This window comes from Callorhinus ursinus, unplaced genomic scaffold (genome assembly GCF_003265705.2).
Source record: "Callorhinus ursinus isolate GAN/ISIS: 27379988/994484 unplaced genomic scaffold, GSC_fseal_2.0 scaffold23, whole genome shotgun sequence".
Classification (NCBI taxonomy): Eukaryota; Metazoa; Chordata; class Mammalia; order Carnivora; family Otariidae; genus Callorhinus; species Callorhinus ursinus.
The window spans coordinates 6,500,952-6,526,597 of NW_027397085.1; the positions used below are offsets into that span (position 1 = coordinate 6,500,952).

Sequence of the window (25,646 nt, forward strand, 5' to 3'; positions counted from 1 at the left end):
ATCAGTCTATGCACCTAAGGCCAATCTCGCTGCTCCTGCACTGATGCTCATCTCCTTCTACATATCAAAGGACTTCACTCATGGAATTGTACCCTTTCCTGCAAGTTCAATTTTTTCCAAAAATAACAGATCTTTCCCATTAGTGTACAGACATGCTAAAATGTGTATCTTTAAAAAACAAACTAAAATTAATAAAAACTTTCTCTGATTCTATCATTTCTCTGCTGTTACCACTCCACCTCTCTCCTTCCACTTGAGCAAAACATCTGGAAAGTTTTCTGTACTTGCCCTTTTCAAATACAGTCATATCTGCATCATCTCCTACTCTTGAACTCCAAGCATGCTTTCAGCTCCAACACTTAACTCACTCCACTCTTGTAAATGTCACCAATGAGCGCCATAATGTCAAAGGTCCATTTTTCCTGACGTATCATCAGCATCAGTTATAGCTTCACACCATCCTTCACAAAAAGGTTTTACTCACTTCATTTCTGGGACACTGCTCTACTGGTTCTCTCCTCACCTCTCTTGCTGCATGCTGTATCAAATTCCTTTACCAAATCAATCACTGTCATCTTCCTATTTTCAAAACACTGAAGGGAGCCAGAGTTCTCATCAGATCTCTTCTGTATTCCCTGAGGCCTATGGCTTTCAGGATTGTATACAAATTAACGACTACTAAATACTTTATCTCTAGCCTAAGACCTATTCCCTGAACTCCAGAGTCATGTATTTAGTTGTCCTAATAAGTACTTCAAACTTACCAATCTCCTCCCTTAGCAAATCTTGACAACCCTTGTTTTCAAAAGGAATTCAATATTGCATTATTACTCACGATTTCCTCAGCTAATAACCTTATATAAGCTGCCATCATCTCCCACCTGGACTGCTGTGGTTAACCTTCTCTCTCTGCTTGTACTCTGGCTCCTTCTAGTTTATTCTCCATATGGCAGCCACAGTGCTCCTTCAAAAACCTAAGTAACCTCATCATTTCTCTGCTCAAAGCCTTCATTGGTTTCCCACCTTGCTCAAAATAAACTCTAAACTCACCATGGTCTACAATTCCCAACCTGATCTGGTCCCTCTAAGGACTTATCTTTGATTATTCCCTTGCTAATTCCAACTTAGTGACGTAATATTCTCTTTGCTGTTCATCGAATATGCCAAGCACACTCTGCCCTCAGACATCTGTATGGTTTGTTCCACAATGTCTTTGAAACATCTAAAATTTAACATCAAAAAGGTTTTCTTTGGGGGCACCTGCTTGGCTCAGTGGTTAAGCGTCTGCCTTCAGCTCAGGTCATGATCCCAGGGTCCTGGGATCGAGCCCCGCATCGGGCTCCCTGCTTGGCGGGAAGCCTGTTTCTCCCTCTCCCACTCCCCCTTCTTGTGTTCCCTCTCTAGCTGTGTCTCTCTCTGTCAAATAAATAAAATGATCAGAGAAAACCATTTTTTTTTAAAGATTTTATCTAAAAAAAAAAAAAAAAGCCCTCCATTGTAATTTTGTCTCCTCTTACCCTAGTTTATTTTTCTTCATAGCATATATATCAATACCACTCCCTTTCATGTTGTTCAACATGTAATTATCCATCAATTAAGTGTGGAGGATACGTCAATAAAGAAAACAAAGTTCTCTAAAAGGTTTGCATTACCGTAAGAGAAAACTAGTAAGCTGCTTCTTGCATAATACAAGCTTTATAACAGTGTTTTACACATAGTAAGCCCTCAAATATTTGATGAATGAATGAATGTATGCTGAATGAGTATGGTTATACATGAAAAGTAGGGGTGGTCATTCACCAAAACATTTTCTTAAAAGAAGGGGGTTAAACCGATTCCTTGACAAGAGTCTCATAAATGAGACATATATTCTAGGTCTCTCTGGCAAATATCACACTTTACCAAAGATATACATTAAACCAAGATTCAGAGTTCGATTCCCTTCTCATCAGCTGCCATCATCCTGCTCTATAGACATGTCAAACAACAGATGGGTCATAATGGTCATAAACCAAGGGCAAGAATATAAATAAACTGGGGGGATAAAGCCATTACTGCTGATTACAGTGATTTTTTTTTTTAAAAGACAACTGCTAAATGACTATATTTGATAGCAAAAAAGGCAGGTAAATAAATAACAGAAAACTCTATTACAGAATCAAAATGTAACTCTGAAAATTTACCACTAGGCCCTCTCCCCACCAAACACATGCACGCGCGCGCGCACACACACACACACACACACACACACACACACACACACATCTTTTTAAAACTAACTTGGTGGGATCTGCTCCTTTAAAATAGGCATTAACAGATTCTGTGAGGGCAACTGCCACAGGTAAGGTATCTTGATTTCCAAGGCTGACAGGGCTGGGACCTCGTGACACACCTAGAATACATACAATTCATTTGTTAAATCCTACATAAAGACATTTATAAAGTATCAAGACAGGTAAATTCACAATGTTAGCTTGTCACAAATGACTCTATTACTGGTTCCATTGATGGCTCATGTATAAATCTGGAGGTTAAGAAATAGAGCATAAAACACATTGGAACATAATACAGAGGACAAAAAAAAAAAAGAAAACACATCACACTGAATTCTTTTAAATGAAATGACACTGAACACTGGGGTTAAGGAGTATCAGAAGGAAAAAGCCCTTCCCCTGAAGAACTAAAATTACTAAACATTTCTTCACAACCCTTCAGATACTAAATTGTTTCAGGTTCTACCAATCACATACAGCAGGGCATTAAACTGGATTTTTGTATTTCAGCTACTTCCATACTATTTCTACGATACACTACCCATTATAATTCTTTTACTTCTTCGTCTAATGCTTACATTTTATTTCCTTACCTTGATAAATGGGATTGTTATTTTTTTTATAACATTCCTGACATAAAATTTACTTAGTTAGATAATATACATTTGGAGTCAAATCATATAAATATCAGGGTTTTTTTTTAAGACTTCATTTATTTATTTGACAGAGAGAGACAGAGCAAGAGAGGGAACACAAGCAGGGGGAGTGGGAGTGGGAGAGGGAGAAGCAGGCTTCCCACTGAGCAGGGAGCCCGACGTGGGGCTCGATCCCAGGACCCTGGGATCATGACCTGAGCTGAAGGCAGACGCTTGACTGAGCCACCCAGGCACTCCTAAACATCAGGGTTTTTTTTTTTTTAAAGAATAATAAAATGTAGGGGCACCTGGGTGGCTCAGTCATTAAGCCAGTAATATAAAAATGTCAACAAATCACAACAGCTACTATTTACTAACTCTAACATGTGTCCAGCACTGAGCTAAGGTGGCATGAGAAAAATGCTGCCTTTTGGAAAACTAGTTTTCCAAAGCGGGAGCATAAGTGGGGAATGAGGGATGGCTGGAAAGATGAGAGAGGAGGAGCATGTGTCTAGAGAAGTGTTTAAGGCCCAGATCACAGCACGGAGGATGTTTAATTTTATCCTTATGGCACTAAAAACCACTAAAAATATTTAAGAGAAACATGGCTACATTTTTCATTTAAGATCACTCTGAACACAGAGTGGATCCTGGAATAGAAAAATGTCTGTTGTCATGGATTCAATTTTGGATCAGGTGAGAGATGATTAAATCAAAGATAAGGGACTGATCAAGAGGCAGAAATTTCAGATATGTGCATAAGAAACTGTTAAGTGGAAAAGAAAAGACTAAGTATAGATTAACTGAATACAACTATGCAAACACATGCTTGTGCACTGGGAAAATTTTACTGTATATGTGAATAAGTTCAGTGAACCTTTTAAAAAAATACATTGTTCTAGGGGTGCCTGGGTGGCTCAGGTGTTAAGCGTCTGCCTTCCGCTCAGGTCATGATCCCAGGGTCCTGGGATCGAGCCCCACATCGGGCTCCCTGCTCGGCGGGAAGCCTGCTTCTCCCTCTCCCACTCCCTCTGCTTGTGTTCCCTCTCTCGCTGTCTCTCTCTCTCTCTCTCTCTCAAATAAATAAATAAATAAAATCTTTAAAAAAAATTACATTATTCTAAACTAGAGGGTCACCAGAAATTCAGAAAAGTGTATTTTTCAGAGGAAGATGAAAGCTATTATACTTTTTTACTAAACAAAACTATATTCTCAATTATAAATTCAATCTTTTCCCTTAAAACACCTACAACAAATGGGTATTTACACAGTCATGGGTAACACTAATGTCTGCTCCTACTTTGACATAAACAAATCAAAAGAAGGGGTGCCTGGGTGGCTCAGTCTTTGGGCATCTGCTTTCAGCTCAGGTCATGATCCCAGAGTCCTGGGATCGAGCCCCGCTTCGGTGGGAAGCCTACTTCTCTCCCTCTCTCTCTCCCACTCCCCCTGCTTGTGTTCCTGCTCTTGCTCTTTCTCTCTCTGTCAAATAAATAAATAAAATCTTTAAAAAACAAATTCAAAAGAAACCTACATGTTATTTTTAATTATCCAACTTGGACATATAAAATGAGAATTCTTGAAATAGTCTGTAAATTGTTAAGCCCATTGAAATATTGGCAAGTAGAAAACACCGAACAGTAGGGGAAAAAACTCAAAACCCACTTAACATCTTGGCATATCCCCTTGAGTATTTCCTATTCTTGTTTTCCTTTCAAGATCATATTGCATATGCATAGTTCAAAAAAAATGACATAGGAAATATGTAATCAAGTCCTTTAAGTCTAAATTTATAATGTACTATTCAGAATGAATAATTTCTTAGAACTAAAAAATTCCCTGTATTCTTTTAGAAGGATTCACGTATTCTAATTTTGGTGTCATTGTTCTATATTTAAACAACTGTATGTTTTGAAAATGCAGAGAGCTTATAAAATTGAAGTATCTTCCTGTAACAATCAATGGATAATTTTGTGGAATTCCTTTTGGCTCAGGATTAAAAAACACTCCCAATTATTTGCTACCTTTATACCTCCAACCTCACCTCACAATATGGATGGCTTTCCTAGGACAGTCTTTGCTCTGGTAGTTGAGGTATTACCATTTTTTTTTTTTAACTGACATAGTCTTTCTGCTTCTTTTCTAATCACTTTTTCTCTGGTACTGACAACTTTAGCAATATGATTTATGGACATTCCTTAATGTTGAGAAAAGAAAAGGAGATGGAAGGCAATACAAAAATACTGTAGGTTTTTATAAGTGGGGAGCTGATATCAATAGATCCTGTACAGCAACTGGACATAATTAGTACAAAATCGAGAAAGTTAAACCTTAGAGTTATTCTTGACTTCTGAGACAGCATACATCGCTGAAAAAGGAAAAATGAGGTAACAAAGTATTTTAGATACACTTTAGGATCATTAGTCAACACATACGTTGCTTCTGATACAATACCTTGCGAAGTCTCAGAGTGCTTTTCAATTTCAGAGAGTGTCCCAATCAAATTATCATCTTCTATCATATTTAAATAAAAGACAATATTGCAGGGAAAGAAAACATTTTCAAGAAGAATAAAAAACTTAAACATAATTAAAAAAAAGTTAACTTTTATGGTAGATTTAAAGTGCCTTTGTTGTACAAAATCCACATTATATCTTGCCTGCCAGTACCGTCGCTATCACCTCCCTGTGGTTGCCCTATTGCCGGCGCTGGCCCAAACTAAAAACAAGTATGTACCTACTCAATCAAAAACAGTTTCCATCACAAATTGAAATCCTTCTAAATAACCTAGGGAAAATGGAGAACTAAAGCAAATTTTGGTTACCCAGACCACCTGTCTCACTTTTAAAGGACACTCTGTTTTTTATGACTAAAAGAGTCTGCAAAAACCAAAATTAATAAAAACACATATACAAACAAAATATAAGAAGAAAATGCTCAATACAGCAAAGAGAAAAACTTACTAGATGTATTCTACCTGAAGTTAAAAGATAGGAAAAATGATATGCTCATAAAGGTGTATATAAACTAAGATGGTAACATCATGTTTGGACATGTAAAAATCAAAGAACTTTTAAATCTTATGTTAGCCTATATTATGTCATTTTTACAATGGCCACACTTAGAAAATGTACTTCTCCTTTCTGAGTTTTGACAAATCAAATTGGATATGATTAAATCTGCTTAAATATGGCTGCTATTCTCAAACTTAGCATGCATCACAATCACCTGGAAGGCCTGTTTAAAAATTGCTAGCCCCACACCGAGTTTGGGATTTGAAAGGTCTCTGTTTCTAGTAAGTTCCCAGGTGATGCAGACAGATGGTGTAGGTACAAGGATCACACCTGGAGCACTACTCAATTATGTTGAGTTAGTGTGCATCAGTGATTGGCATTATCAAAGATAAACTCCTTACTACTTAGAAGCAGCGGCAGGGACAGTTCTAATTTTGAGAAGTTGTCACTCCCATAACACAGCAGCTTTAAGTGGCTTTGTGCTTTACTATACTAACAGTGGGTGAGAAATGTAGTAAGAATTTGTAGAAAAAATTAAAGTGAAGATAGAAAAATGTCTTGAGCAAAATCTAGATGTAATAAAATACTGGATTTATTTGGTGGGATTTAGGTTTATATGTCTGCACCCTAACATCTACTACTTTTAGATCTTTATGATTTAAATTCTTGTAGAAATACTTATTAATTGCAAGCACAAAACTCCAAGGAATGCAAGTATCACTTCACATTAGAAAGGACTGCATCATATTTTGCCTTCAACTATTTATACTGGTCAGTAGTTTATAAATTTGATGCACTCTTAACAGTGCTAAAAAAAAAAACCTATTCAAATAAAAGAAATTGTGTAACAGAAAAGGAAAATGTGGCTAGTTTGATAACACCAGGTGTGTTTCCAAAATTCAAAATTTCTAATGTTAAATTCTTCATGAGCTCATTAAAAAACAAAATTCAGCCTGACCATACTTGGAATGCTAACTATCACATGTAATCTATGAAAATCACTTACCTACTGTTGGAGTATTGGCAGCACTTAATGAAGCTGAAGATGAGATAGAGGAAGAACTTTCTGCCCGGGCTAAAGGAGCTGCAGGAGGTGGGCTGGTATTGGAAGTTACAGGTGGGCTGAATGGCCTGGGCTTAAAAACAAAAAGTTATTTACCAAAATGCTAAAACAGTTCTTCCTTATAAAAAAAGATTTTTAGGTATCAGGTAAGATTAATTTTAACATACTAAATCAAATTTATTGTTTCTTGTAACTAAAAATAGAAATGCCATAGGTCAAATAATTTTCAAGAGTAAAGGCTGAGAAGTCTATTTTAAAATAATGCTGTCAAGAGAACCTTTAAACATGGAACATATTCTCAATTTCAAAAAGTATGTTTAAGACAGATTCTCAGAAGTTAAATTGTAAGTTTAAACAGTATGAACGCTTTTCATACATACTGCCAAACTGCTTCCCAAAAGGATTATTCACTTTACTGTCTATAAATGTAAGAGAATATTTCTCTGCACCCTTGTCAGCAATGAATGAGCATTAGAAGAAAAATAATTTTTAAATTGATAAAAATAAGATTGGCATTTTGCGCCTTTTATGAGTTGTCTTTGTTAGCTTTCTCTGATTTAGTTTTGTAAGGGCTTAGTATAACCTGAGCTTTCACTAATCCTTTGCTTTATTTGCTGCAAACCCTAAATCTTGCCTGCCCTTTATTTTCGGTGTTTACAAATGTGTCCATTTTCCCTTTATAATTCCTTGTAATGCTTCCTCATTGAGACAGTTTACCCCATAAAAGAGGTTTGAGAAATCGTAATTCTACTGTGTTCCCACTTTTCTAAACATAAAAACAAATACAAAAAATAGAACTTCATTTCTTTTACCTGGGGAAATGGATTTTTCCCTTCCACATTCCTAAATGTTCCAATAATAGATGAGCAACACTTCCTCAGGGATTTCATTTTTTAAAATAAGGCATGCTTACCTTATTTAAAAATAACCTTTTCCTGCTTATAAAAGTATTAAGTGAAAACAATACTTATTTAGTGCCTACTATGTGTCAGGCCATGGGTTAGGAACTACATACAAAGCAGTGAATAAAAAAGATATTGTTCCTGTCCTCAATTATTTGAGGGACATGAAAAACAAATGGCAAAAACAAAACCCTTAAGCATTCATACACTAAAATTAGTCAACTCTTGATTCTATGAATATACATTTATAAAAATTAGATAGCATCCAAAGTGTTTTATACTAAGTAAACCCCCACTCTCACAAATAACTACTTTTAAACGATTAGTTCCAGAGAATGGCTTTTTTATGACTGATAATGATGACTAATAGACTGAAAAAATATAGTAAGGTGTAAAACTGCAGCTCCCTATATATACAGATGGAAGTAGTGCATGGCATGAGGCCAAACACATAGTAAATTCAACAGCTAATCTGAAACCTGCAAGCTTAGAAAAAAGTCTTGATCAACTACTGTGGGGGAAATTTGTCCTGTAGCAACATGGCCTTATGACCAATATCATGTCGCTACATTTTTATAATTTACAATTTAGAATGTGTACTTTATAATTTCTTATGAAAGGACAAAAACACCTATTTTTTCAAGTGGTTTTCTCTTATTTTAGAATGGCACTGTCCAGTATGGTAGCCACTAGCACTAGAAATGTGGCTAGTCCAAATTTGAGATGAGGTTAAGTATAAAATGCACAGATTTTGAAGACTTAGCACACACAAACAGAAAAGATACTCTCCTTATACTGATTACATTATAAAATGATTTTTTTTAATGAGTAAAATAAAAAGTCAATTTCACTGTTTTTACTTTTTTAATGTGGCTACTAGAAAACTTTAATATATGTTGCTGCATGATATTTCTATTGAACAGCACTACTTAAAAACAGTTCTTAAAATGCATCAGAAACACTCGGAGGGCCACTTCACAGAATTTCTGATTTGTCTGGGGTAGAGCCAGAGAAATTGCATTTCTACCAAGATCCTAGGTGATGGTAATGCTGCTGCTGGTCTGGGGACCAAACTTTGAAAACAACTGCTCTAGAACAATGAGGCATTCACTATAGAAATGTGAAAGGGTGTGATGACAGACCCTGTGAACATCTAGTCTCCCCAGAAAAGTGCACATACAAGCATGCAAGGAAAAGAGCACTCTGATGTACAGCTGGAGAGAATTCAAATCAGCATAACCTTTCTGGTGGGCAATACAGCAATAATCATCAAGAGTCTTAAAAATGTGCCTTTAGTTCATGAATTTTACTTTAAAATTTTTTACTAAGTTAACGTATACAAAGAAGTAAACAAAAGGATATTCATTAAGACATTGTTTATAATGAAATCTCAAGACAATGCTGAATTAATGAAAACTTGGAAAATAAACTAAATGTCAAATAATCACATTTCTAAAAACCTTTGAAAATTAAATGCTGACGGTGTTACAAGACAGAGCATTTATGCTCTGCAGTCGTTTCAAAAGGTGCTCCCTGAAGCCCTCAGGGTGGTTTCTAGAAGGTTCGCAAGGCTAGGGCAGGGAGTAAAGGGTGAAAGATTCAAGAAAAGTCCCACTTTTACTTATTTAATAGATTTGCAACTTAAGATCATTTGACAAAGGATTCTACCACTTGAAAGAAGTTTGAAATCTATAGAATAATTCATGAAATAGAAAGATATCCCCAAAATATTTTCAAGTGAAGAATAAAAAATATGTAAGGTATGACCTTTGATTTATCATTCACAGTTAACTTTTTTGAGCAATTACTTGCATTCCAAGCAACTCATTTAAGTCTCACACCACCTATTATCTTTATACCCATTTACCGATAAGGAAACAAAGACTGCAAATATATAACTTGGTTAATGTTGCTCAGGTAATTAGTCACTAATAAGCTGTGCTTTTTTAACAACTATGTTTTACTGCAAATGAATACTTAAGCACTCAAAAATTAATGAAAGGGTATATATAAGAAAGGTTAAGTGGCTATCTTTTGGGTCATGAAATATGGAAGGGATTTTAATTTTCTGTTTTATCTACTTCCCAAATTTTACATGATCTCTTATAATTAGGAAAAAATCCCATGTTACTAAGAGGCAGTCATTTTTTTTATTACTCAAATAATCATCATCTCCTTGGCAGCCTATACCTAGAGTCTTTGAGTTTACTTCCTTAGGCCTGTTTGTTAGGATAAGAGGAGAAAGATGTCACCATTTCAACACCTGGTGCTCCAGCCTTTTCATTTATTCATGAAACATCTCCTCACTATGTGACAGGCATTATGCAAAGTATGAGTTCACCAAAGGTATAGTCCGGTCTAGGGAACACACAAGGAAAGTATATATAATGTAATTTATGCACCAGAAGAAATATGAGCAAAGTATAGGGGTATAAGGAAGAGAATGATTAAATCTACTTGGGGAAGAGTAATGATCAAAGAGGGCTTTAGCTAGATGATAGCTGGTTCTTAAAAAAAGAGACCAGCGTCCTACATAGACAACTGAGGGACATTTTAGTAAAGGGAGCAAAATAAGACACGGATGCATAAAAGAACATGATGTGTCTGGGGGAAGAGTGGAAAGTTTCAAAGGGCTGGAACACAGGTTGCAAAGAGGAGAAACTTGGGCAGTTAGTCTGGTAATAACCTAGGTGTTGAGGCAACTTGGTAAAAAGCCTTGTACATTCAGCTGAAACATTCAACCACATGGATAATGGGGAACCACTGGAGACGTCTATCTGGGGGAAAAAGGTTAAGCTTGACTTTTAGAAATGTATCATTGGCAATTAGTGTAAAACATGAAGCAAAGTAGAAGAGATGAGAGACAAGTGGTTTGGGAGAGCCTCACTCTGAATGTAACTTGTAGATTTTCTTTAATTATCTGACAACTTTTGTAGGCCAATACTTTTTTCTTGAAGCAACATGTACTTTGACAAGTCAGTTAAGTGACCTGAACAAACTCTAGTTTCTTTATGTATAAAACAAAGCTGGACTAGATGCCCTCCAGGATTCTCTTGCCAGTGCCAGTATACTTCTAAGCCCTAAGAACAGGCCACCATTTCTTCCTTAGTATTTGACTTAAAGCAGAATTACATGAGTATTGCTTCTTAAATGCGAAAGAATGGGTACTGAATGGTATTTTTATGTGCTAACTTTCTCAGGAATCCTTTCCTCCTAAACAATGTATCAATCCATGTGTATGATCACTGAGATAATATGAGGGAGTAAAGGGAAATGTTGGATGGAAAACTTTTCTATTCTTTGAAGACTCAAGTAGATAATTCCAAGTGCTTAACTGTAAAGGGGCATATAGAAAAAATACCATTTGCATCTTACATCAAACAGTTATAATTAAAAAAAAAACAAACACCTGAGTACATACTATTTCATTAATCCCACTGAGTTTGCCTGAAGTAAGCTTTGGTCTGGAAGCAGGCCTTGGAGGTGGGACAATGGTGCCTACAGAAAGAGGAGTTGTGGGCCTGGCTGGTAAGGGGAAAAAGAGAATTTGAAGAAAATCATTAGTTTGTAGCAATCCTTACATAAAGACATCCTATTATAGAGGAACTCTTAGGACTCAAAGCTCATTTTCAGTTTTTAAATATATATTGTTGAAATACTGGGAATCTATCAAATAGGCTTTTCTTGAAGCTAACAATATTCCTGGAAAAAAAAAACATTTCAGTAGAACTGACACACATCAACTGTATTCCTATTTCAGTTCTTTATACCCATAAAAAAATAAAATCTGATAAATAAGCTAGTGAAAATAAACCAATTGAAGGCTAAGGTCTTTAGTTTATTGCCAGTACATCTACTTACAGACAGTAATGTAAGACCAAGCCTTTGAAGTAACATCTTCGAAGTAGTAACATGAACTCTAAATAAAACACTTACCTTAATTAAAAGTCAAATTACAAGTTGAATTACACTGCAAAGTTTCTGGTGATAATTAGAAGTATTAAAAATATTTATGAAAAAAATTCCCCCAAATCACTATAATTTTTGGTAAGAAAACACCTTATAGAAATATCCTAAATTTAATGTTCACTGTTTTTCAATGCCATCTGCAAGTTTTGCCACTTTATAATCAGACACTAACCCGAGTAGTCCTAATTAAAAATTACTCCACCTTGGTAGAAATTAATGAAATCCAAATGTACATCATCAAAAGTCATGAATGTATTAGCATAATCAAAACAAGAGTGAAGAATGGAAGCAAATACGTTTAAATCATCTTTTTTCTTTCTTTTTAAAGATTTTACTTATTTGTCAGAGAGGGGGAGCAGCAGGCAGAGAGAGAAGCAGGCTCCCTGCTGAGAAAGGAGCCTGATGAGGGACTCAATCCCAGGACCCTGGGATCATGACCTCAGCCGAAGGCAGATGCTTACCGGACTGAGCCACACAGGCACCCCTGTTTATTAAGTCATCTTTATTTTAAAGGATTTTCAAATCCCTTTGGTTCATTCTAAAAGGTGGGGCTGTAATTCAGACTGAAGAATATAGATGGGAAGAAATATAAATCATTACATTAAGTTTGCAGATGTGCAGTTAAAAATATATGAATAGGCCTCAGTATATCCATGGAGAAACTGACGATCCATGGTCACTGATGAAGCAATGTAGGTGTGAAAGGAAGGAGAATGGAGGCAACAGGAAAAGACCTAAAGAAAAAGGTAGTCACAGAGGCGTGAAAGTCAAAGTGTGAGGGGTATGGAATCATTTAGAAAGCATGTCCTAGGAAGGGATAATACATACAAGCACAGTTCAAGTTGCTTGAAGGAAACAACATAAAGCTGCCAGGAAACCATGTGTAGATTCTAAGGCTGCTGCCTTCTTCCAGTGAGCACCACTTCTTTCATGCTGCACTCCTACTTTAAACAGTACACTGGAAGAATGCACCAACTGAGAACCATAACATTTTCCTGTGCTATGACATACTGACTTTAAAGACAGGCTCATCATCAATCAAAACAGCACTGACTGATATTCAAGTTATTTCAAGCTTGTGAGAGCTTAACATCATAGAGACATGTATACCCGAGCTTCATTACTGACAAATGGCCCGTCCAAATGACAGTAAGATTGACTCCAAACAAACCTAGCCTGGTAGAACTGTTAAAGTTCAGCTCTTTCAAATAATCACGGTTTGCTTTTTCAAATTCCAAATACATGCTGGTTTCTAGTAAAGACTCAATTACTATACGCTCAAACAAATTATTGGCAGACAAAGAGTTTCTGTTGCACTCTTCAAGTTCCTTAAGCTGAAGGAGGGGAAAGCAGTTGAAAACCAGAAGCAAAAGGAAAATTCTTGAACAAAAGCATGAATCTACATAGCCAAATAGTTTTCTTGTTTCAGGTTAATGTTAATCACTCAAAACTAGAAAAATGCAGTAATACGTTTTTAAACAAAAACCTGAGCCCAAATTTTCTATTAACTGAGGAAAATAAGTATGTGCATTAAGAAACTTAAAAAAACATGAGTAAAACTGAAGGTCCAAAATATATAAAGCCATGATTCCTGTTTTCTCAGAGGAGCAAAAGGTATCTCTAACAGTTGGTAAAAGTCTAAACACTGATATATAAATAAAACCCTCCTATGATAAGTCTTACTGTAGACCATTTCTTCTGTTCATGAATTAACTGAGCACTTGTAATCTGCAAAAATTCCTTAAAATTATCTTTTGAGAAATATTAGACTAGTTTTTTTATATTAATTCCAACACTGATTTAGTCTACCTTATTTCTATCACTAGCCAGTCAGGCACTTTGCTGAGTAACACAGCACTATCACCTTTTCACCTTGTCAAATCTTTTGAGATTTTTACCATCATCGCTTTTCAACATGACTAACATTCTTTGAAAGGTAAAGTAATTTGACATCATTTTTCAGCCTGTATAGGAAGGTAAAAATGCATACAAAAGTGAACTTAAAACATTTATTAACCTTTTGTTACTTTTTATTTAATAGCTACTACACATCAAATGGCCACTGAACAAAAATGAATCATTTTTAACCCGAAGTTAAAAGTGATAGGGGTGAAATATACTTGAAACAGTTAGCAAGAGGAAAAGCAAGAACTTTTTTGAAAAGGAAGAGACTGCTGAAAAAGAGTAAGAAACTAAGGGCAGAGTTAGGAAGAAATTTCTATATAACTAAAGCCTCTGTGATACCAATGTGAAAATTTTTATTCAATATTTGAAAAAATAATAAAAATATTAACAAAATTGAAAAACACTACTTAGAACGCTCTTCATTCTAAATACAAAACATCATTCTGACATTTTCACTAAACAAAAAAGAGACTAATGACAACTTCAGTTTTTCCTGTGTACTTACTTTTCTTACACAATCTATTAGGTTTAGTTTTATAAAACTAAATAATAACATGCCCATTGAGGAAGGCTATAATGCCACTTCAGATTATGTTCAACAATCTTTCATTGTTTCTTGCTGTTTTACAAGTATTAAATATAAATCACTGCTCCTTCAAAATTCCAAATTGGAGTTAAGGTTGCCTAACATCCATTTATAATTTCTTTTAAAAATTGATTTATGAACAATCTAATTTTAAATAGTAAAATGTTTTGGAATGGCTTATAGTTAATATGTCAGAGTGCAATGAACAGAATGAAGACTTTAAAATTAGTAAGATCTGGGTTTGAATCAATGCTTCATCATTTCCTCTGAAATGATCTCAGAGAAGTTCCTGATCATCTCTGAGCTTTACTTTTTTTTTTTTATCTACAAAACAGGGACATTAAAATGGACTTCATGGAGCAGTTAATGAAGTGAAACGAAACTGTGTAACTCCTAGCAGAGCAACGTGGCATGAACTCTATCAATTCAAGTTCTCTCCTCACCATTCCATCACTCTCCTAACCCCAAATACTGAACAGCATTCATGAAATCCCAGAGAAGGCTGAAGACCAACTTAAAGTGAATTTATTTTCTTGCTTTGAACAAGCAGTGGTTTTATTAAACAAGCATTTTGATGCCTACTTGGATTGTTGGCTAGTGGGATTTTTGTATTTTGAAGAGAAGAGAAAATGAACATATTCTTGACAAAACAACAACTAAAAAGCATTCATCAAGTTCTTTGACACATTGCTTGGGAAGTGCTAAAGCCTTTCTGGAAAGCAGTTTGGCAATAAATATCAGTGGGTATATCTTGAGACTCAAATGTTGTACTGATAAATTACAAGGATATTATGAAACGTACACAAAATTCTAGCCATGGATGTTTATAATACTAGAAAACTGGATGCAACTCAAATGTCTGGTAAGAAAAGACTGATAACACTAATGCACATCTATGCAGTGGAATTATCTAAGAACAGTGAGAATTTGGGCACTGATAAGGGAATGATGCATAGAAATACATAAATTTAAAAAAATTGGTATTTCATAAATTTTTGTTTAAGCCATAGGGTCTTTCAGCTAACAAAACCAGTATAAAATCACTTTGGCAATATGAGAGGATAAGTTAATATTTTTTTATCTCTAAGTGTAACACAAAAGTGATGAATAAATCAATCAGGAAAAAAGTAACTAATGAATTCCTCAGTTTAAATATATATATATACACACATACACACACACATTACATTACCTGATGATGATGACGAAGTTAGTGAAGCTGAAGATGATGAATCAAGAGATGGTCCAAACAGGGGATCCCAAGCAAGTAAATCACTGGTCCCTTTCCTGCCATAACATTTAAAAAAAATAAAGATTTTAACAAAGGAATTTTTTATTAGTATAAAATTTAGTCATTTTTATCTCATAGAATTGTAATAGCTAAATATATAGCATTTAAAAGTTGGATATTCTGCCAATGGAATATGTGAAGGAACTTAACAAATACTGGTTTAAAATTTTTTTTTAACTACTATAAGCAGAACCTCCGGTAACATTATGTAAAGTTGGTAGGAGGCAGTAGAGAAGATAATGGGCACCAGTCACACCTTCTTATACTCTGTGTTTGGGGCTGTAAGAATAGAAATCATTTCAGCTTTACAAATGAAGAAAAGCAGCCCACTGGAGTCTAAATGAGCTGCCCAAGGACACAAAGGTACTTAATTCTACAGTAATGTCAGGTCTGTTCATTCACACCTAGCACCAAATCATGCACAGAAAATCAGGCAGAAATTTTATAAGGTCAGAGTTAAGCACTTTTAAAAAAAATCTTCTACCCTTTCCTTCATCTTTGAAATTATCAAGTACAGAAGTAAGCCCAACAGCTTGATATAAATTTCAAAGGTCTGATTACTATAGTAGATCATGCAAGGGCAGGACTTCTCCCTAGACAATCCACAGCCTGGGCCACTGAGGCAGTCTAGTGAAATGTTTGGATCATGCATGTCTTTTTACGAGAGGTCATCAAGACTATGGACAAAATCATCAAGAGCATCAACTTTCAAGTTTCAAAAAACTCAACATGCTGTATAACCAAAGATTTCCCAACCGTGACCCCTTGAAATCCACTGGACTAATTTCTCTCAGGATTCAACTTCCAGCTCTTTAATAAAAGTTTTTATATGAATGTTTCTCTTTTTCATTTCAGTCGTACGCCTTTTAAGATGTCTAACCTCTAAAATCCTGAAGTACCTGAACTTTGCCACCACCTCTTAAGTTATTTCCAGCTTTACTGAGCTATGACTGACAAGTAAAAATTATATATTGAAGGTGTTAAAAAGATTAATCCCATTAAAACAATATGTTAATGTATCAAACTGCCATTTAATGCGGTGTTTTTAAATCTCAGAAAACAGGCTCATTACAATGAAAATGGTACAATTATCTATAAGTACGTATCTAGTATCTCAACACGCACCTACATGGAAGCACACTACATCCTGTATATAAAACATAGAATCACAATTGCATAAATTACTAAAAACAAAATTTTTAAAACACTGAACTTACCTTTAAAAATGATAAATGAATACCACCACTGTGCTCAATTAGTGCCTAGCTTTCAAAGTATCAAATTAAGCTATCCATTTAATGAAGCCTATACTTTTACTTATGCAAAAAAGAAATTAAAAGAACGTATTCTTATTGACAGATACTGAAATGAAAAAGGACCCATGAAACACTGGCTTAAAACATTTTTTTCTTTTTAAAAAGCTAGCAACATGTTTTCTAGCCTTTTTAACTTAATTGAGACACTTCCTTGTTTTGAAGTTCATGAAAAGGACAATCTATCTTACACGGTCACAGCCAAAACTGAAGGAAGAAAGAGAAAATTTCCATGAGAATAACTAGTTGAAATATAGCTATGTATGAACTTGGGACACTAGCCTTTATTTAGAAGCAGTGAAGCCACCAAGGCCATTTATAAGGATTTTAAAAAAAATTATAGTGTCAAATGAGAATTTAAAACAGCTAGAAACTCCAGAGTGTTTCACAGCTTAGAAAAGAGGATGATTACCAACACTCAAACTGAAACTGCAAAGATAATAAAACTCTAGAAAAAAAGGACAAAAGAATGATATTTAATTTTAAACACAGTAAAGGGGTAAGGATGAACAGGTAGAGGACAAAGGTTTTTTAGTACAGTTGAACTATTCTGTATGACACCATAATGGTAGAGACAAACGTCCTTACCCATTTGTCACAACTCATAGGATACATTAAGAACAAGAGTGGATCCTAATGTAAACCACAGACTTTGGGTGACAATGATGTGTCAGTGTAGGTTCATCAATTCTAACAAATGTGTTACTCTACTGGGGGATTCTGATAGTGAAGGAGGCTGGGCTTATATGGGGGCAGAGCAAATATGCAAAACCTCTGTAGCTTCCCCTCAATTTTGCTATGAACCTAAAACTGCTATGAACAGTCTATTTAAAAATAAAATTTAACTATGAAACTTACTCAATGGATGCGGCACACGGCTTGGATTTTGTTAGCTCTTCACCTAATTAAAAAAATCGAAATATGAAAAAATTCATAATCTGAGTAATATTTAAATGTTAAGAGAAACATTACACGCATAACTCATTACTATGAACAATTTTAAAATTGTGAAATTGATAAGTTTTTTAAATTATGAAGAAAAGGAAAATAAAGACTTTTTTTTAAAGATTTTATTTATTTATTTCACAGAGAGAGAGAGCGAGAGCAGGAACACAAGCAGGGGGAGTGGGAGAGGGAGAAGCAGGCTTCCCGCCGAGCAGAGAGCCCGATGCGGGGCTTGATTCCAGGACCCTGGGACCATGACCTGAGCCGAACAAAGGCAAACGCTTAACAACTGAGCCACCCAAACACCCCAGGAAAATAAAACTTCAACAAGTTTTCTAACATGCTAAGAATATCATCTAAGAATATCAAAATTATAGCTGAATTTCTGCTATGTCCTCATTTCTTCTAACATCTTTGGTTAAGAAATTAGGTCAATGAAACTATCATATTCATGAAAATAAAACTGCCGTTCAGATCACTGAAATATGGGCTAGAACTATAAAAGTTAGAACATACGTTGAAATACTTATTACTCAAGAATTATAGTTGATGAATCATGAAAGCATTTTTCAAGTTCTAAGAATATTTATTATGTTGACCAAAAACAGTTATTCTTGAAGGATATCTTGAAAAATTAAAATTTTTATAGGAACCTAGAGCAACAGTCTTGATAAGATAGGCTGTTTTGCTCCCTTTTGCACTGGTAATGTGAATCATTTCATTAGCAACTGTACAAAGGTAAAGAGACTCAGTAATGTGCAAAAGTCATGTCAGTTCATAAGCAAATTTCCCTGCACCTTAATGTCTTAGATCACTAACCAATAGCTGATGAATGAAAATACACCAACATGGATAAGTGCAGCAAACTATGAGGAATACCACACTGTACATGACGTCCCTTCCTACCACACTGTCCCACATTGAGCTCAATTTGGCCCTCTGTTTGGCCCCAAAGTACCTACTGGGCCGTTCTCCTCCATGTTTCTGCAATTTGCCCTTATGTAAGTAACTGCATAAAAGCAGCCCACTTTTATCCTCATTTTGCTGGTATCCCTATATCAAGCTACTCACCATTTTTTTTAAACCAAAATCTTACTTTTAGTTTGGTATTTATTATGCATTTAATACGTCTTGTCAGTTGCGCTAGAATTTTTTTAAACATTTTGATTTGAAGGAGAGAGCATGAACCGAAGGGCAGGGGCAGGGGCAGGGATGGGAAGAGGAAGAGGGAGAAGCAGGTTCCCCACCGAGCAGGGAGGCCAACCTGGGGCTCGATCCCAGGATGCCAGGATCATGACCTGAGCCAAAGGCAGATGCTTAACCGATTGAGCCACCCAGGCGCCCCTAATTGTTATGGGTAGAATTTTTAATAGGATTGATGTTATGATTTTTATTAAGCCTTATGTTTACAAAATTGCATAACTTTTGAGTAGGCTGCCTCAACTCTACTTTTTCCCACCTTTGTTATTTTTAATGATGCTGCAGAAGATGCCAGCACCCACCCCCCAATTTTTTAGTATAATTAAGTTACTATACTAAAAATCATACAATACAAATTGCAATTATGATATGACTTATAAGTAAAGCTAAAACTTACTCATCTCATAATGCCTTCTGGTTCATGAGGCAGAGTTATGCCAGTTAAACAGTTTTAACATTGTTATCTTTGGCTTTGTTGATTTCTGAAAAATGCTGTAGCCAAGTATTAAACTTGAAGGCATGTCTAAATGCTAAAAGAAGTAATATACCTAAGTTGTCTTCTGTTTAAAGTTAGTATCCATCTAGTCTGTTGTTAACAGTTGTGATGAGAACAAACCATTTATTTCTCTAACTACATATGTAAGACTACAATAAGCTTAGCAAACTGCCTAATAAATTTTTTTCAAGATTTTATTTATTTATCTGACAGAGTGAGAGAGCACGCACAAGCAGGGGGAGCAGCAGAGGGAGAGGGAGAAGCAGGCGGGACTCTATCACAGGACCCTGGGATCATGACCTGAGCCGAAGGCAGACACTTAACCAAATGAGCCACCCAGGCACCCCTGCCTGATAAATTTTAATAGACATAAAATAACCAATTCAAATGTCAAACTTACTAGATGAATTCCGATTCATCTGCACCTAAAACAGAAATGCAAACATTACATGTCATTAAACAAATAATCTGGTAATGAAATACTTGGTAAAAAAAAAAAAATTTTTTTTAAATATATTTTTAATTTTTTTAAGTAGGTTCCATGCCCAACACAGTGTTTGAACTCACAATGCTAAGATCAAGAGTTGCATGCTCTTAACAGATTGAGCCATCCAGGTTCATACTTCATAAAATGTTAATCGGGATCTAATTTTAAGTCGTTTTTAGTGTATCTACTCAATTATAAACTACATTAAAAAAAACTTTCAGTGTTTTATAGTAAAAGATTATCAAAATGTTAGTACCTACAGCAAGATACTGTGATCTGCTAATTTAAGCAATTTAAAACAAATACTTTGAAAATCAATGTTCAAACATTAAAAGGATTTTTTTTTTAAGTCAGTAGGTAAAAATATAAAATCTTGTACTTACTGGGCTGTGTCTCTAGTTGTACATGGAAAGAAAAAGACATAGTGTACATTTTAGAATTTAAAATATCTTATTTTCTTAGTCTCATAATTTGTCTACTCACTTCTGAATCATACCTAAAGTCTATATACCTTAAAACACACGCAGAACATTGTTAGGGTAAGGGACATGAGCTAGATAAGCAAACTGGCCAGCAAAATATACTCAAACTATCCCCTTTTCAAACCCAATATTAAGGATTAAAATTTCCTCATTATTTACTTTCTCAGTATGAAAGTAATATGTTCATCATTTTTTTAAAAATTGAAGAGAGAGAAAAGTACAAAGGACAAAATTTTAAACCATTAATGATCTCACTACCCAGAGGTAGGTGTTTAATGTTTTGGCATATATATTCCCCTAGAATTTGGTTTTATTTATTTACATATATTTTTTAAATTAGTTTTGCTCTTACACAATAAAAAATTTTTAATGGTTTCATAACTTCATTTATATAATAATATATCTATAATAATATATCTATTATATATAATATATTTATATAATAATTATATCTATATAAGAATCTGGGCATTAATCTTAATGTTAAAATAGCAATAAATAAAATAGCAAACCTCACTTCAGAACTTTTCGGTAGAAAAAAAATTAAATGTTAAAAGTGCATGACTCAGAGAAAAACACTTTTTCCCAAATACATACAGACTATTTAAAATATGTAATTAAGTAACAATATGAAATGGGGAGAACTTTTATTCTCTATTATCGAGGAGAACAGGTTTAATATCAATTATGATGAGCATGTACAGATAGACTAAATTGTCATTCTAAGCTTTTTTCCCCATAGTTTAACATTCCTGAATTTAGAGTATGACATCAGTGAAATATTAGTTACGGCGACTTTTTTTTCCTCCCTCAAAAGCTGTTAAGTATGGTATCTTAGAATTGAGGAATTAACCATGATCACTAAAAATTCTTGTATTTGCCTTTTTTAAATATAAAACATATGGAAAAACAAATGTTGCAGTTACAAAAGCAGTAGACATATAATTTAATCTTTAAATCCCTTTTTACAGAATTCCCATTCACATAAGGTTCATAAAATATGGATGAAAATCTTTAAAATTAGGTAAGAAAAAGATTAATACTGCCAGTTCAAATTTCTGGAACATACAGTTTATAAAATAAAATGGCAGAAAAAGATTTTCTACATTTTTGTTTCCTTGTAAAACACTTTCAAAGGGAAGCAAAACTAAGCCAAACTCAAGTTTATTTGCCTATATAAAAATTAAAAACTATATACCTCAATAAAATAAAAGAAAAATTATATTTCCTTATCCAATACGCTTAACTATTGCTAAAATTAACCAGATGCAAGTAGCTGAGGTAAAAATAAATAAATAAATAAAGGCTTCTATGTAAAAAGCACAAACTTGTTCATTTTCTTACTTACAGATATTGCTGGGGAGAGAGTGATATTTCCTATAGACACTTTTAATTCATCCAGGGAAGCCATTGTGTGATGGGAGTTATTTGGATGCATGGGTTTGATCTGTATCCGATACTTCTTTGGTTCTTCATCTTCAGAATCAGAATCACTAGATGAGTAGAAATGGTTCTCTTTGGTATGTGAATGTCAGTTAAAGAATTTAGTTTTTAAACTATCTTAATGCATAACCAGTTTTTCACACATTTATTAAAAGGAATATAAACCTTTAAGAGCTCAGATGGACTTTAACAGATACAGAACTACTAACTTTCATTAGTAAAAACATGTCAAATGAAAAATATGGAGTCACATTTTTAAACAGAATATTGTGTTATAATGGTCTACTTATAGACACAATCCATAGGAATAACCCGATGATAAAAGGATATCATTCTGATTTGCTTCTGGTTTTATACTATAGCCTTCTTCATCTACATCAGGAATGTTCTATGGGAAGAAGAAGAAAAAGACTTACTGTAATGATGGCTCCAACTACAGAAATATAAAAGATTAGCAAAACAGCTTTACCTTTTACAGCAGCTACATCATTTATCAAATAACAACAGGTTCATAAAATTAGTAACACTGGGAAAGTTCTATCTTTTTGGTTAAGTTAGCTTCAGCTCACATTCTGTACTTCACTTGTCTGAAAGAGAAAAGCACTGCAAAGTGAAAGGGGAGAAACACTACAAGGAAGAGAACAGGTATTCAGGCAGGTACACCAGCAGTTCTGTAACCAAAATTTCACCCAATTCTTTAAAGTGAAGAAATAAAAGCACAAGACTGTATGTATGCTTCTCCCTCTCCCTCTGCTCCTCGCCCTGCTCATGCTCTCTCTCTCAAATAAATAAAATCTTTAAAAAAAAAAAGTGCCAATTTATCTTTACTGAATCAAATTCTATGATGTATTTTTTGTAATTTTAGATTTCTTTCTACACAAATTTATCAATCATTTCTTATATGGCCTTATGCATCCTTTTAAAAGTCCTTTTCTAATTCCAGACAAGTACTGATTAAAAGTTCAAAATTGGTTAATATTGATCATTACAGAATAGTATCAATGAGCTGAGAGGATTACAAATGTTTTATTTAAGGGAGTATATATAAAACATGAAGTATTAAAGTACTTAATTCAATACTGCAATCATCAAATAAATGCTATGCATAAATAATTCCAAAATGAAATGCATGATGAATACTAAAGTAAATGTCAAACACATCTGCTAACTTTTTCATTAATTAGTAAACGAAGAGTATCAAAACAGACAATTGGTAAATTAAATGTAATTCTAAAACACTCTGATGATTTTAACCCTAGAGCTCACTAGAAATCTATTTTTCTATTTTCACTATACATTTACTAACAAATCATAATTTTCTTATTTTAAAGAAAACATACTAGTTTTTAAAAGTTACATAAAACACAGTATTTCACAAAATATCTTTATCTTGGTACACCATTATGCTGTAAAAGATCAAAATGACTTGGGACCAAAAAATACAGTAATTATGCAAGCAAGAACAATAAGCAAAGGAGACAGACAGCTGGACTCTACTACAATTAGCAACATGACCAGAGCCTAATGAACAATTTGAAAAATGTGTCTGTCTACACATTACTTACACCATTTCATAAATCTACTCTCCCAATGTAACCGCAGGGAGCTCCATTTAATGTCTTCCTCAATTATATATAAAGAAATATATTTAAATAAAAAATATAAACTTTCTACAAAACAAAAAGCACAGAAAAATACTGACCATGATTATTATGTTTTTCTAAACTGATAATCTCTTAAAACTCAAATGCCTGAATAGATAAAATAATATTTTAATGATCAGGAATACAGTAGTAAGAGCATCACATTTTAAAATAAAGTATGCAGGGGCACCTGGGTGGCTCAGTCGTTAAGCGTCTGCCTTCGGCTCAGGTCATGATCCCAGGGTCCTGGGATCGAGCCCCGCATCGGGCTCCCTGCTCGGTGGGAAGCCTGCTTCTCCCTCTCCCCACCCCCCCTGCTTGTGTCCCCTCTCTCGCTGTGTCTCTCTCTGTCAAATAAAATAAAATCTTTAAAAAATAAAAAAATAAAAAAATAAAGTACGCAGATCTGAGATCTGGCGTATTTCCCAAGAAAAAGCAATATGGTATGGTACCACTCAAATTTTAGGTAAAATGTCCACTTTACAAAGGTAGGTAGAACTGCCTTCTATTTAATAGAAAAACATCTAGTAATATAAAGCCAAAAATGCATCTGTAAAATAATTTTAATAGTGAATTTACAATAAGCTGGTTATTTTTTTTGGAAAGATTTGTTAACAACTCAACCCAAATATACTGGTTATTCCTAATGAAAATAGCTAATTTACATGGTTTATATCAAAGTAAAATCAACTTACAAGTGAATCTGCATCAGGGCATTCCCTATTAAAATAAAAAAAATATTAGAAATAATCAACTAGATCTATAATTATAGTATATTGAAAGTGTTTATGTTGTTATTTAAACATAACTTCTATTTAAACTTTAAAAAGATACTTAGAAAAATCAAATCATGAGGATTAAAATATACCACATGATTTTAAAGTTCAAAAGAAGGCATTCCTATATCCACAATACATGGCAAAATAACTCACATAGCTTACAAGTATTTTAAAAATTTATACTTCAAAAGCACTTATTTTCCATGAGTATACACATGAATCATATAAAGGAAGCTGTCAGTCCTATAAGGATTGCTACTGGCTTTTAATTCTTCAGGTAGAGAAAGTTGTAAAAAAGAAATTCTAAGAAGAAAGCTTGGCTTTTTTAAAAAGTCTAATTTTATTAATTGATAAATATAAGTAAATAATATTTTACAATATATTCTTGTTAAAACTTCAGTTTTATTTGAAGTAATATCCATAGCTAGCATATATAGAAGCCAAACCATTTTTCTCCAATTATGTTAAATGAGTAGTCAGAATTCTGTTTGAAAAAGCTTTCTGGTCTAATATAGTAAGTTGTTGAAAACTGGTATTTTATCACTTAACTGATAAATATTAATTTGGATATAAACTAGCAAAGAAGGGTTTTGAATGTAAAACTAAAACATAAAGTAGACCAACTTTCTCAACCAAATAAAGACCTAAATCCATAAAGACACTGAGGCCATGAGGAATAAGGTTAGAAAGATTTCTATATTCATATTCTAGAGCAAATTCACTAACAAAAATTAGAGTGAAAATTTAAAAGGCATTTGGATTAGTTACAGGTGGCCTGAGACAGTTAATGCATATAATATCAGAATCTGCCACTTCAGTAAGAGACTGAAAACATACGTTATTAGGTGTACCTTGAGAGCCCAATGAACAGTAATAAAAAGTACTAAATTAATATATAGGATAAATAGGTCATCTCTATCTACCCAAAGACTAAGCACAAACCAGAAAAAATCTACAAATTGAAGAATTTTGTTAAAGGAAGACAGGATGGAATAGACTGAAATACTGAAAATAGAGGGAGATGACTGACTACACTGCTCTTAATCCAAATGGAAGCACCAAAGAGGGTAAACGCAAGCCTCTTGTGTCTTTACAGCCACTTAAACGTCACTTAAAATTGCAAGTTTTGAAAAAGAGCTTCCTTATTACTGGTATATTCCTATGCATACTCGGAGGAAATGTTCCAGAAAAGGCACCATAATAAATTCAATCCATCTACG

The 25,646-nt window shown here is 34.2% G+C and overlaps 1 protein-coding gene across 1 annotated transcript in view; it reads right to left on the reverse strand.

The window, feature by feature from the left end:
* Positions 1 to 25,646, reverse strand: part of FCHO2 (FCH and mu domain containing endocytic adaptor 2) — a 108,499-nt gene that overhangs the window by 19,455 nt on the left and 63,398 nt on the right. Inside the window, exons 9-18 of the mRNA XM_073905269.1 lie at positions 24,343 to 24,367; positions 22,332 to 22,392; positions 21,910 to 22,082; positions 20,463 to 20,474; positions 19,993 to 20,017; positions 17,810 to 17,852; positions 15,540 to 15,634; positions 11,309 to 11,412; positions 6,929 to 7,058; positions 2,281 to 2,392 (exon numbers count right to left, since the gene is read on the reverse strand). Coding sequence (XP_073761370.1) covers positions 2,281 to 2,392; positions 6,929 to 7,058; positions 11,309 to 11,412; positions 15,540 to 15,634; positions 17,810 to 17,852; positions 19,993 to 20,017; positions 20,463 to 20,474; positions 21,910 to 22,082; positions 22,332 to 22,392; positions 24,343 to 24,367 — 780 coding nt within the window. The remainder of the gene's footprint in view (positions 1 to 2,280; positions 2,393 to 6,928; positions 7,059 to 11,308; positions 11,413 to 15,539; positions 15,635 to 17,809; positions 17,853 to 19,992; positions 20,018 to 20,462; positions 20,475 to 21,909; positions 22,083 to 22,331; positions 22,393 to 24,342; positions 24,368 to 25,646) is intronic.